This window comes from Saimiri boliviensis, chromosome 2, assembly GCF_048565385.1.
Source record: "Saimiri boliviensis isolate mSaiBol1 chromosome 2, mSaiBol1.pri, whole genome shotgun sequence".
NCBI lineage: Eukaryota > Metazoa > Chordata > Mammalia > Primates > Cebidae > Saimiri > Saimiri boliviensis.
Genome location: NC_133450.1, coordinates 218428548 through 218441608, shown reverse-complemented (window position 1 = coordinate 218441608; position 13061 = coordinate 218428548). Strand labels below are relative to the sequence as shown.

General features: G+C 43.3%; 1 protein-coding gene and 1 pseudogene across 5 annotated transcripts in view; one reads left to right on the top strand and one right to left on the bottom strand.

The window, feature by feature from the left end:
* PBX3 (PBX homeobox 3) overlaps positions 1-10139 on the bottom strand; it is a 239650-nt gene extending 229511 nt beyond the window's left edge. For 2 of the 4 annotated variants that reach the window (XM_003940620.4, XM_010351356.3), the window contains exons 1-2: positions 8737-9020; positions 7755-7828 (exon numbers count right to left, since the gene is read on the bottom strand). In XM_003940620.4, the coding sequence (XP_003940669.2) occupies positions 7755-7828; positions 8737-8936 (274 nt within the window). In that variant the 5' untranslated portion in view covers positions 8937-9020. Of the gene's footprint in view, positions 1-7754; positions 7829-7979; positions 8223-8736; positions 9021-10045 lie in introns of those variants that run through there. The other 2 variants (XM_010351355.3, XM_010351354.3) reach the window with 2 other exon arrangements.
* LOC104653313 (uncharacterized) lies at positions 9939-12632 on the top strand (annotated as a pseudogene). Its single transcript, XR_746524.2, has 2 exons — positions 9939-10964; positions 12450-12632. The product of XR_746524.2 is annotated as an uncharacterized LOC104653313 (transcript).
* Positions 12633-13061: the final 429 nt, after the last annotated feature.

The window sequence follows — 13061 nt, the reverse complement described above, 5'->3', positions numbered from 1 at the left end:
AGCCATCCTAGTATTCATTCATGCATTTTTCTCCAGAATAATATGAAATATCACAAAATAGCTTTATAGAGAAAAATTCCAAGGCCTAGCTTCGGCCACAAAAGTCAACAAAAACTGAATCAAGTATGAAATTCCATCTTCCACACAAAATATAATCAATAATCTTACCTATAAGATATGTGCTGAAATATAAATTCCACAGGTTATATAAAGGGCAGTTTAACCAAGAATTCTAATTGTTACAGCTTTTATGGATTCAAGTTAGAATGTTAATGCTTATTTAATATAGTTTTCTGAAGCCCAATTCAACTTCTCCCTTACTTCCCTAGTGAAGAAAATATTCCTGTGAAGTTCAATTTAGCGACATTGGTGCACAAGCTCATAAACAGAATTTTACGCTTCTGAAAAGAGGTAAGTGATAAACAGTTCATTAGCCATGTTAATGAAATTATGTTTTAGGGGAAAAAAGACGATGACACAAAAATTTTAGTTATTTTTATACAGAGACAGTACAATAAAAACTTCATATTCAGTATCTCCAATTAGGTCAATTAATATTCAGAAAAATCCTGTAACATTTCGTTTAAATAATCATGGAGGGGAGGAGAATCCACCAATGTTCTGGAAGCTTCTCTAGACCTTTCAATCAATTTTATTTATATGCAAAACCAAGAGAAACTAAAGGAAAAAAAAAAGGGGGGAAAAAAAAAAAAAACAAAGCTCCTCCTGATGCTAAAGCTCTCAATTTACTGACAGGCAAATGGCTTCATGCTGCCACTTAATCTCATTTCTTGCATAATGCCCTCTAATTAGCATATCAAAGTGAATTAATACTTCTAGGGCATTAGCAATGGGGAAATCTGCTCCAGGCTCACAATAGCAGTTAAGAGAGAGCCAAGAAATCCTCAAAAACACCACAAACCACTTTGCATTGCAAAACTGTTCAATTTATTTATCCTCTCTCTCTAAACACTTTTACCGCACACTGTTTTACTACTGTTCACCAAACAAAAATGATAATTGCCAAAGTTACCAGCATCTGTAATGCCTGTTTAGAATCTTAATTTAGACTATGTTGCAGATAATTTCTATATGCAACCATTTGTTCTATTATAAATGTTAATATGGAGACAGTGAAAATGTTGACATTCTCAATTAGTTAATTTGAATTTGAAATAAAATTTTATGGGAATTTAAAATTTATGAATTTTTTAATGTAAAAAGCCACCTGCTGGACTCTGATGCCTAAGAAATATGCTTTGAAAACTGATGTATCACATAAAAGGAAACAAAAAAAAAATGATTTTGCCATAACATATGTGGAGTCTCACAAATAATGGTGTAAACATTGTGAGGAATCATCAGCATTAAAAGGATTACATTGTACACCAAGTCCTCATTAATATGATCACAAAAAAAGAGTTATTGTCCAAACAGCTTAACATCCTTAAAGCACTTAAGTTGAAAGTAGAAAACTTTTTAACAATTATTTTGATCCATAAATATTTCTAATTGTTTTCCTACTAACCTGTTGTGTAGACATAGTTACACAAAAAAATGCTATGCCAATTGAGTTTGATACATTCTGTCACACCAATTTTTTTGCTAGATATACATTCAAATTTAGTGCCAAAGTAAACTACTTACCATTAAAACCTACAAACATATTACACTATGGAATATAGCTATGAAAAAATAATACAGAAGAAATTCCTGTTGCAATTCTGCCTACAAAGGGGATAATTAGAATCAAGTGTTAAAGATCAATGAAATTTATTTTTTAATATGTTCTGGGTTTGAAGGCATAAAAAGATGGCTTATTTTTTCAGTAGCTCATTCAAGAATTACTTATTAATTTATTTGCTAAATATAGCACTATCACCTCGATGTGATAGCAATTTGTCTGATTAACTTTAATAACTTTGTAAAAAATCTGAGAGCCACTTCTGAAAAACTTTTACCAATTTATACTACATAATGATATAAAATATTTACTGTCTTCATACTTAAAGATTGAATTGGTCTACTGAAGTACAGCAAATGCTTGAAAAGGTCAAGACAGGCTGGGGTGGGGAGGAAGATGGTGGTAAAGTGTAAGTTTTGTCAGTCAGTTAATACCTAAATCATGCTGATCACAGTCATAAATGGCTAAAACACAAGGCTGCTGAGAAAACAAATAAAACATTATTTTCATAGTGTCAATATTGAACTAATAAATATCTAAAGATGTTCACATACACGAATATGGAAAAGATAGTCTAAAACCTTATATAACTTGATGTGTTAGTGCTGATGTATTTACTTATTTGGAATGGATACCTCATGGTGAAAGTACAAAATAAAGTGAAGACTGACTTAGGGAGTGGTTCATGAAATGAGATTTTAATTCTTAATAGTCCCACTTCATATAATGTAACTTCATCCTATACCACACCACTATAAAGTATCAAAATATAAATAATCCAACTAAAATGTTAATTTAAATCTGCCTCAGAAGCAGCCTTTTACAAAATTTATAAATTGAGATGGAACTATACAGGCAAAATTAATGAACAGGAAAAGCATCATAGTATGAAAAATGTAGACAAGTATATTTTATGAAAGCCGATCAACCAGTGTGCTCTTTGGGGCAAGTCAGGGCCTCCTTTGCTAGTGTATTAATAGACTTCTGATTCAGAATATAATTATGTAAATTAATAAAATAACATGAGTCCCAAATAAAATACCAAAACTACCGAAATCTGTAATAAAATGAGGTTCACTAAAACCAAGGCACAAAAGAATTACTTGCACAGATCAAGTTAGTATTGACAACAGAGTTCAATATATTTTTATTAGGAAGAAAAAAAAAATAAAGAACAAGGTTGGAAAATGTCCCCACATTTTAAAGATAATATCCACATGATACTTTAGATCATGAAGTTTTAAACCAGCTTGGCAATGAGATTTTTCTACAGGTTTTCTACAAATACACTATATGTATGATTTTGTTAGGATGGAAGAGAAATAAAGAAAGTTAGAAAAATCCCTTTCTTTTACAACTTCTCTGAAAACCTCCTACAAAAGCTATAGTAGGATATCAAATCTATAAAGACAGGAAAAAAAAAGATAAAATATTCTTAAGTTGCTTTATGAAAAATATATTGATAAAGCAACATAATTTATAATAACATTTCCAATGTTATGAATTTGCATTGCCTTTGCATTCTTCCTATTTAATCACTTACTATTTCCAATGTAAACAGACGTAATGCCTGTCTAAAATTGATACAAATTTAAAACATTAAAGATCCATTAAAATTTACTTCAAAATTATTTTGGAATGGTGGAAATTACAGAGAAAATAAGACTGGCCAATTGTTGCTAATTCCTGAAGACGGGCACTGAGTTCATGGGAGGTTCGAAAGTCTCCTCTCTGCATGTATTTATGTTTGAAAGTTGTCCACAATAAAAAGTTTTTAAAAACTGGAAAATAAGTTCATTAAAACAAAATGTGTTTCATGAAAACACAAAAAGAATCATGTATGGAACAGTGCATTTGTTTTTAAAACTTCAAACATGATGATAATTATATTGAAAATAGTACAAGAACAACTTAAAAGCATACGCAAAATACATAACATTTAGACTAATATTCACCTTTCTTGCTAAATTTTCACTTGAAAAAAGTGGTTTTTACACATGTGGAATTAAAAGAATCACACAGCACAGTACAAAGAAAAATGTAACATTTTTATACTGAAACCTTAAAAAGTGAAACACACCAGAAAGACTCCTAAGAGTGTCTAAACCTGTAGGTTCAGAATTAAATAGAGAGGTGTCGAATGACAGTACTGCCTTGTCTCTTTGAAATCTAGCCACACTTACAGCAATAAAGATAAAAGGTTTAATCTCACATCACATACTAAATGCATATAAAACCTCACTAGTAAACTATACTCTTGATCTAGTTTTCACATCTAAAATTCTTATGACTCTTTCTAGGGAGGGTTTCTTTAAAAGTAAAGCATTTTTACTAGTCATTTTCTTCTCCTTAAACATAAAAAATACTTCAACCAGCCCAACCAGCCAAGCAGGCCTTTCTCTTCCCCTGCGGACACCTCCTGCAGTAGAGAAGTTCATTAAGTTTTATGATCTTCCCAAGTCAGTCCTGCTTATAAGCCTCACAAAGGCTACAAATCTGGCAAACCATCATGTATGCCATTAGACATTACTAGTAAATGAACGCTATTTAGGGTTTGTGGTGGCAATAAATCAGAGTTTGGTTGGCAGCCATCAACATAGAGTATTTTAACCTATAGTTTAAAAAGGAAAAGGTTGTGTTGACTTTTTTCATGCATAACATTTGTCACAATACTATGATTCACATTATCTACTAAAATATATTAGATTTCATTTAAAAATAAATATTTTTTATTGAAAAAGAACTATTTCCTTCACTTAAAATCTCATAATTAAGGGATTTGGAAAGAACGAAGATTTTTGAGGATGAAATATTTCACAAAGGAAAGCACTTCAACAATTAAGATTTATAAGGTGATCAAAAAAAGGTGCAGGAAAACACCAAGAGATATGCAAGTGAACAGACCCTGTGGCATCAGGGAATATTTAATAAGAGACAGATGATAAAACATGGCTTTAAAAATCAGGAAAATATCTTAACATATTAACAATAATCTCACTGGTTACTTAGCTTAAAATAAACAACTATCTTGATTTTAAAGCCTACAACTTTTCAGTTGCTCTCAAAATGCACAAGTATCACAATTCAACAATGAGAGCCATTTCTGCCCAAAAATAATGGTATAAATTTTACGAAAGAATACATTCTCAAGAAAAAGCAGCATCTTATAGTAAAAGTATACTTTCCTTACCTCTCGACAAGAAAATAATATAATTGTAGTAGATGACCCATTTATCTGTCAGAAGGGAAAAATATCTTTTCATATCTGGTGGGGTGGGGGGAATAGGTGTTTTCTAAACTAAATCCCCCATGTGCATCAGAACTGGCAGTGTTCACTGCCTGATCAGAAACCTCAAAATCTACTGGCAGATCTACAAATAAACAGATTTTTTTTAAATGATTTTCTTATTTTAGAAGAAAAGCACAACTGAAATGACATTATCCACTGAAGTGACAGTTTACCCTCAAGCCCCCATTATGCAGAATAGAGTCATCAACATAATGTTCCTGATTTCTATTCATAAATGACTAGGTAAACTTTCTCTAGATTATAAAGAATTAATCTGCAGGTATTATTAGATTAAATAAAATAATTTTTAAAAAAACATTGATGCAATATCCAACTATTCTACAATGTTTCTTTTGTAAGTTCATGTTTCTGAAGCTTAACTATGGCAGGAGGGGGTTGGGGGCTTGGAATTTGCTGCCCTGCTTCTTTGCTTTGGTAACACTAATGTCTGCACAGCTGTTGTATTTCAAAATGAGGATTCTGAATCCCTGTCTCATTCTAAAACTAGTTTTGGAGGGTAAGGTGAAGCTATGAGTAGTAGGGGAGAAAGGAGAGGAGAGAAAAAGCTTCACCCCTATCAATCACTCAGTACTTAAATCCCATTCCTCCCGAGCTTAGAGAGGCTGGCAGGAAGATGTCTCTGCCCAGACAGCCGCCTTTACTCTTTGTCGGCTGTTGGCTTTTTACAAAAGAGATAACATGCAAACGTGGATCCAATGGCCAAAGCACAAAAAGAGGATCTAATTTACAAGTTATCACTGAAAGCCCCAGAAACAATTTTAAAACACAAAAATTTCTTTTGTCAGCTGCCTCTTGCTTTTTAAATAGCAATAGCCCTATCAAAGCTCTCCCTGCCAGTAATCCCAGACTCTGAAAAGACTTCTTTCTTGTAACTCACCTTTGACATGCGGTTGACTATACTTTCCTTTCAGAATAGTATAACTAAGTCTTGTGCAAATAAGTAACTAAAGGATCTATGTTTTCTAATTGAATTCTGCCTGCTGCTAAATGTCTCAACATGAAAAGGAGTTTGCTGGGTTTAGTTCTCAAGCTAGCTAGGCCAAAACTTTAAAAAGCCAAAAATAAATAAATATATATAAATCATGAGAAGGGGATGAGAAGCAGTAAGTATCCATCCCTTCTCCCTTGTAACATAAGGCTATATAAAGTTAAATCAATCTTAATATTCACAACATAGTCAATACCCCCATGCTTAGCTGTCAGCAGAAACTGAAGTGGAGCCCTGATAGCAGGAAAACCCTTGGACATTAAGCTACAGAATTTACTGAGAAGTGCACACGTTTAAGCTTCTAAACTAAGAATCTTGAAGACTTAATGCTGGATGTCTTATTTTACAGTCAGACAAAAATTATCTACTGCTTTAAATCACAATGCTTTCTAAAGGTTAAAAATTAGCACAAAATAAAAGTTAGTAATTCAAAAAAGGATCACTGTGCATTACGAAACCAGCCATAATATGCGAATGAAAAGCAGGAAAAGTACTCTTTAGGCTCCCTTACTATTTACTGTTTATTATGGTTTACCATATATGTTTAACAGACAGCAGTAACTTATCATCTTTTCTTGATTACTTTTAGGATCCAAATAGTACTGAAAAGCGAAAAATCTGTTTCAAAGAAGGCTGACTCACTTATCATCCTAACAATTATTTGCACTGTGCTATTTGTACACTCAATTTAAACACAATCACATTTAACCTTTTAAATAGCATCCCTTGGATACTGCTAAATCCTGGACTTCAACTTTTTCTCCTTTGCCTCAACTTTCGAAACGGCAACTTTAAAATACCATATATTCAACACACACAAAAAAAAAAAAAGAAAGAAAAGAACAGGAAAAAAATCAACAGTAGAGCTTGTTTAATGTACTTGTTTGCCACATACAGGGAAGATAATACCAATACAAACTAAAACATCCAAATTAAATCTCTACTTCAATTTGAGCAGTTACTTCACTTCAAGACTATAAGACCCTCAATCAAGAAAGTCTGACACGAAAGTTAAATTGAAACGAATTGCCAAAAATTTGCCTAATATGTACCTGTAGTTTCCATTCCAGCACTTCTGCAAAACCTATCTTCTTATATATTCCCTGATTTGGACACTTCAAAATTGTTTAACCTGCCATCTGTAGACCTGTATAGACTTTACATATTAAAAGCACAGTTACAAGTGTAACGACTTCAGGATACAAAATAATAAAAGTATTAAGAGGTGTAATACATTGTATATGTCTACACATCATTACCCTTCCTCGATTCTCTAAAGTAGTCTTCCCACCTAAAACACTTATTCAAGCATGCTACCGGGGTCTGTTCAATTGCATCTATTCCTCTATCGGTGCAGCTGAAGCTTAAGACTAAGTAAAACAAAGTTCGGGCGATGCTTCTCCCGGGGACTCGGTCGTGGCATCCAGTCTCCAGTTGCTCCTTTTAAAAACTGACACACAAACAAGGCGAAAGGATAGGAGAGAGGGCGGCCGGCGCTCCGGACCCCTCCCCGCCAGCAGCCTGGGGCGGCCGCCTAGGAACAGCAACCCAGCCCCGTCCGTACCTACACTTCATTTTACACCAGGAGCAGAACTGAGAAATCGACTCCAGATTTATTGCAGTTTTTTTTTTCAAGATCAGGACGTGGGAAGGAGAGAATGATCAAAGATGGCGGTGCCCAAAAGCAGCAGCTCTCAACTGGAGAGTCGAAGGAGTAGCTCCGACCCCCACCTCGGGGGTCTCCAGGCCCACTGCGGGGCGCAGCGTCTTACCTGTTTTCTCTTTGATCTCACACAGGACGCTGAAGAGCGCGGGTTTCATTCTATGACAGTTCAGGGCATGTTTCCTAAAAAACAAATAACAAAACACAAAGGTATTAGCATCACCTATGGAATAATATGGCGCCTTCCTTTAAGTTAGACCCAAGAATTAATTCCGGCCCCCCATTCTGGAAGGCCCTTTTGAACCCTGGGAAGTCCACAAAAACTCCAACTGACTAGTTCCCGGCAGCCAGCAAGTCCCGGCGGCTAAAGCTGCAGCCAGAACGAGGCGGACACATCTGCCCGGCAGGCAGCAGCCTCGGCCACGGCAGACGCGAACCCACTCGGGGAGCGTCGCCGCGGGGGCTGGCAGAGGGGAACCAGGGGAGCGGACGGGTGGGGAGGCGGCTCCCGCGACGGCTGCTGCACAGGGGGAGCGGGCGCGCGCCGCGGCCGGCCGGCCGACTGCGGCCAGCGGGCGGGTGACAGCTCGGCAAAGTTTGCCAGGCGGCCCTCCCTTCCCGAGAACTTGGCCGTCCGCACCCGGACCCGCCAGGGAACCGCCCATCGCCCCGCGCCGGGCCGGGAGGCCCGCCTGCATGGCGAGGTCGTCCCGCGGCCACGGGGAGTCGGCTCCGGGACTCCCGGCGGGAGGAGAAAGTTGCCGTTCCCGGTGGCGCGGCCCGCACGGGGGTCCGGAGCGGAGGTTTGAATCCGTGGGAGGGGGCCGGGCTGCGAGGGGCAGGACCGGGGAAAGGACGCCCCGGAATCCGCGCCGCGCCGGGTCCGTCCCGAGCCCCCCAGAGCAACTTGGCCGGCTCCCGCCCGCTTCGGGGGGCGCGGGCAAGTCCCCCTCGAGGCCGGGGCGGGCGGCCGGCTTTCAGAGAAAGTTCCCCGACGGGGGCTGCGGCCCCGGGCGCCACCCCCGGCCCCGACTCGGCCGCGGCGCGGCTCCAGCACACACACAAAAGATGCTTAATGAGACGACACCAACTTTGCTTGCGCCTCGTCCAAGCTCTGGTCGGTGATGGTCATGATCTGGTGAAGGATGTCGCCGATGTCCTGCTTCCTGCCGTCGCCGTCCGCCCCTTCGTGGCCGTGCGGGGGAGGCGGCAGGGCCATGCCCCCCTGCACCGAGTGGCCGGCCAGGTTCACCCCGGCCAGAGTCTGCAGCATCCTGGATTGATCGTCCATCCCGCCGCGCGCGGGCGGGAGCGGGCGGCGGCTGAGGAGAAGGCTGAGGCGGCGGCGGCGGCGGCGGCGGCGGCGAGGGAGGAGAAGAAAGAGGGGGAGGGGGAGGGGGAGGCGGCCGCGCGCTCCCCGCCCGCGCGGGGAGGAGGCGGCCCGGCCAGCAGGGCCCGCGGCTGAGGCGATGCGGACCGGCGCCCGGCTCCGGCTTCCGCCGCCCCCGAGGCTGAGGAGAAGCGGCGGGCGGAAGCGCCGGGCTCCGCGGCGGTGGCAGAGGCGGAGGCGGCGGCGCCCGCTGCCCTCACGCGGCCGCCGCGCCGCCTCCTCGCCGCCGCGCGCCCCACCGGGCGGCCCCGCGCAACTTGCTCCTCAGCGCCGGCGGAGTTGCCGGGACGCCCGCCGCCTCCCGCGCCGGCCTGCGCCCTGCCCTCCTTGCCCGCCGCCGCCGCCTCGGCCGGGCGGGATCCGAGCCCCGGCGGCCCCGGGGGAGGCAGCGGCGGCGGCGGGCGGCGGCGGCGGAGGAGGAGGCCTGCGGGCGGGCCGCGGGGAGCGAGGGGGCCGGAGGAGGAAAGTTTGGGAGCGGGCGGGCGGAGGCGGCGGGGGCGCGGAGCCCGGAGGAGGGCCCCGGCGGGCCACGCGTCGAGTGGACAGCGGATGGAAGGGGCGGGAGAAGTCGCCGCCGCCGCCGCCGGAGCCCCGCACCCAGCCAGCAGCCGCCGCGGACCAGGCTGGAAGGCCGCTGGGCCGAGGGATTGACAGGCTGCCAGTGCCACTCACTCACTGCGGCCCCGCGCCGGGGGGAGGGGCGGGGGCCGGCGAGGGCGGGGGAGCGCTCCTCAGGCCCCGCCCCCGGGGCGGCGCGCGCGCTCATTGGGCCCTGCGCCTCCCGCCGCCGCCGCCGGCACCGCCCCCGGGGCCCGGCCAGTCCCCTCTGGCCTCTGTTGCCCCGCGCTCCGGGGTGCGCCGCCTGATTCTCGCTCCAGCCTCGTCGCGTCCTCGCCGCCGGAGATGGACCTGGCCGGCCTACAAACGCTGCGCCCGCACCCCAACGCCTACTCCCTGCTGTTGGCAGTCATGGGCGCCGGGGCTTGTGTATGGGACAGAGGACAACTTACTCCAAAGCCAACTGTGTACTCCCCCGCCGCACTTGTGAGCTTCACGCCTCGGACAGCGCCTGGTGCACTTTCCCGCTCTCCCGTCAGGAGGTGTTGCCCTCTGGGTACCGGGCCGCTCGTCCCGGGCCAATAGCAAAGCCCTCGGAGCCGAACGGGGCGGGACAGAGGCAAGAAAGGTTGTCCCAATTGGAGCGTTCGAAAGGTCTTGGGCAGAGGCGGGGAAGCGGCGATTGGGGGCCCCGCCCCACCCGCGGTCGCCATGGTAACCGAGAGGGCGCCGCTCAATGTTGGCGCCAGTACCCGGACCTTGCGCTGTCCCTCAAGGGGTGACCAGTTAAGGTGGGAGCCCCTGGTCCCGCGTGCTTGAGGTCTGAGCTGAGCGGACCTGAGTGCCATAGACTCCCTTGAAAGAGGAAATGTGTCACAGGGAAGCGAGTCTGGGAGAAGGGAAAATGCCTGCAGTCCAGGACTAATTTCAAGGTTTACAACACTTTACACACTCTGCAACTCCTGGTAATCCAGGGACTACTCCTTTGGCAGCGTTTGCTATTCGATGCCTCCAGACGAACTGAAGCTGCAAAAACGAGCTCTTCATTACAACGATATGTTTTTTAGGAAGAGATAGGATTTCACTTGTCAACTGACCCCGTCACCATGAGTCATTTAATGTTGGTGAATCCAGCCACGATTTTTCGTATCTATAACACCTCTTCTTCCATTGTATTCTGTCTACAAATAACTGAAGGCTCACATTATTTTGGCATATGGACCTCGCCTCTTGTGGAGACTTGAGATTGCTCTTAAGCTGATTTCCCAAACGGGCTTCAACGTGTGTTCCCCATTTTAGATTCATGGAGCTCAAAATGAGTCCTTTGGTTCCGTGGTTCAGAACAGTCTCCTTGTTCATTCCCCAAACTCAGTAAGCTGTCTTACCTGAAACCAAAAATAGGGGTATGAGGATATGAAAAATGGCTCTTACTCTGCAGGGTTTAATGTAGGACAAGCAGTTCTTTAAATGCCAGATGGATTCTTGGAATGAAGCAGGCTACTCGGTTCCAGGTTCTTTCCTTCATATGTTGTGTGTACTTTTAAATACTCCCCACTGCAAAGCTAATAGCTAAGCTTACAGTTAGGCAAGCTAAAATCCTTACAAACTGCACAGCTGCTGAGGAGGGAGTTCCAAAAAATCCACTCTGCTTACTTACCTCCAAAGAAGGACCCCCTTCATGTTCATTAATATTCCCTGCTCTTCTATAGCCCATTGATGTGTCAAGTTTCCAATTCTTCTTTCAAGCCCCCATTATGGGTTACTCATAGTCGTCACTGATTGGGTTTTTTCTTTATTCTTAATTTGCTTTTCAAAGCTGTCACCAAATCCTTAGGCATTTTTTCCAAAAGGAGCAAGAGCAAGCGGTCAACCTTTCATAATTCTCCAACGCTGAAGATGCAAAACCACAGAATTCTAACTGAAAGATGCATTAAACTCTAAGATTCCGTCCAGCTCTAAAATTCAGTGATCCTGTGACTCATTACTAGGACTCCTCTCTGCCCTCCTAGGCTCATAATCTTAACTAATCAGTCATGAGGATGAGGCTAATTAGCAATGGGGAATTTTTGTCATTTCTATCTGACTCCAAACAATGAGTTATGTAAGCAAAGCAAGATATATAAAAACATAAATAGGCCAGACACCATGGCTCACACCTGTAATCCCAGCACTTTTGGAGGCCTAGGAGGGTGGATCATGAGGTCAGGAGTTTGAGACTAGCCTGGCCAACATGGTGAAACCCCATCTCTACTAAAAAATACACACACACAAAAATAGCTGGGCTTAGTGGTGGCGCCTGTAATTCCAGCTATTCGGGAGGCTGAGGCAGGAGAATCACTTGAACCCCAGAGTCCAAGGTTGCAGTGAGCTGAGATCACACCACTGCCCTCCAGCCTGAGCGACAGCAAGACTCCACCTCAAAAAAAAAGGAAAAAAAAGTAAATAAAATTAAATAAACATTTAAATAAAGGCAATTGGGAACTATGGAGTATGTAAACAAACTAGAACTTAAAAACATAAATTAGAATTAAGAAAACAATTAAGCAAATGCCAGCAATTAGGAATAAAACAACTTGCTAAATGTCCAACACCCACAGTTATTTTATGGTACACACCTCTAAACCCATGGTCATTCAGTGATGTGGAAACTTCATACCATAATTCTGCCTCAATTGATTGAACTAGATTGACTTTCTGTTTGGGAGGCTTTTTGTTGCTAGCAGTATGAGTTTCAGTAGAAGCCTGAGGACCCTAGTAAGGATTCCTTCACGGGCTCATTGACAACCACCGTTGATTTAAAGCATAACTTTCTTTAGATTGGTTTTCAAGCCCTAATAAACTGTCAACTAATTGCAGATGTTCCAAGATCTCTTGTGCTTGTGCCAGTGTCTCATGTAGAATATTGCCTGATCTCTGCTCAACAGTTTGAGTCACAAGGTTGGTGCCTTCGCAGATGATAGAATAGAAGCTCCCTGAGTACCTGAGTCCATCTTTGCTGTTTCTAACGTAAAGATTATTAAAATGTCAAGGGAAATGAAACTGACTTTTGGTGAGCAGACATTCATGTCAACTTAACAGTGACAAAATGGTGAAAACCAAGTAGGTGTTTCTTCCTGGCCATCCCTTTCCATGAGTTTCTATTAACATCACCATTGCCCCTGTCACTGATATGGTGGTTATCACAGTAGATGCCATTAACGAGCGCTTTCTTTGGGGGTACACTATGATCTGTGTCCCCTTGCTTCATCTTATTACAGTCTCACAACAGCCTGGTTGGGATTGTTATTAAATAAAAAATAGAATGAGAGAAAGTAAGAAATTTCCACAAGACCACAAAGCCAGTTAAGCACTAGAGCTTGAATTCAAATATTGATCTATGCGGCTGCAAAGACTACCATATAAAACACTGTGCAAAAAGGTAATTTAGCCAGGTTGATGGCATGCAACTGTAGTACTAGCTACTTTGGA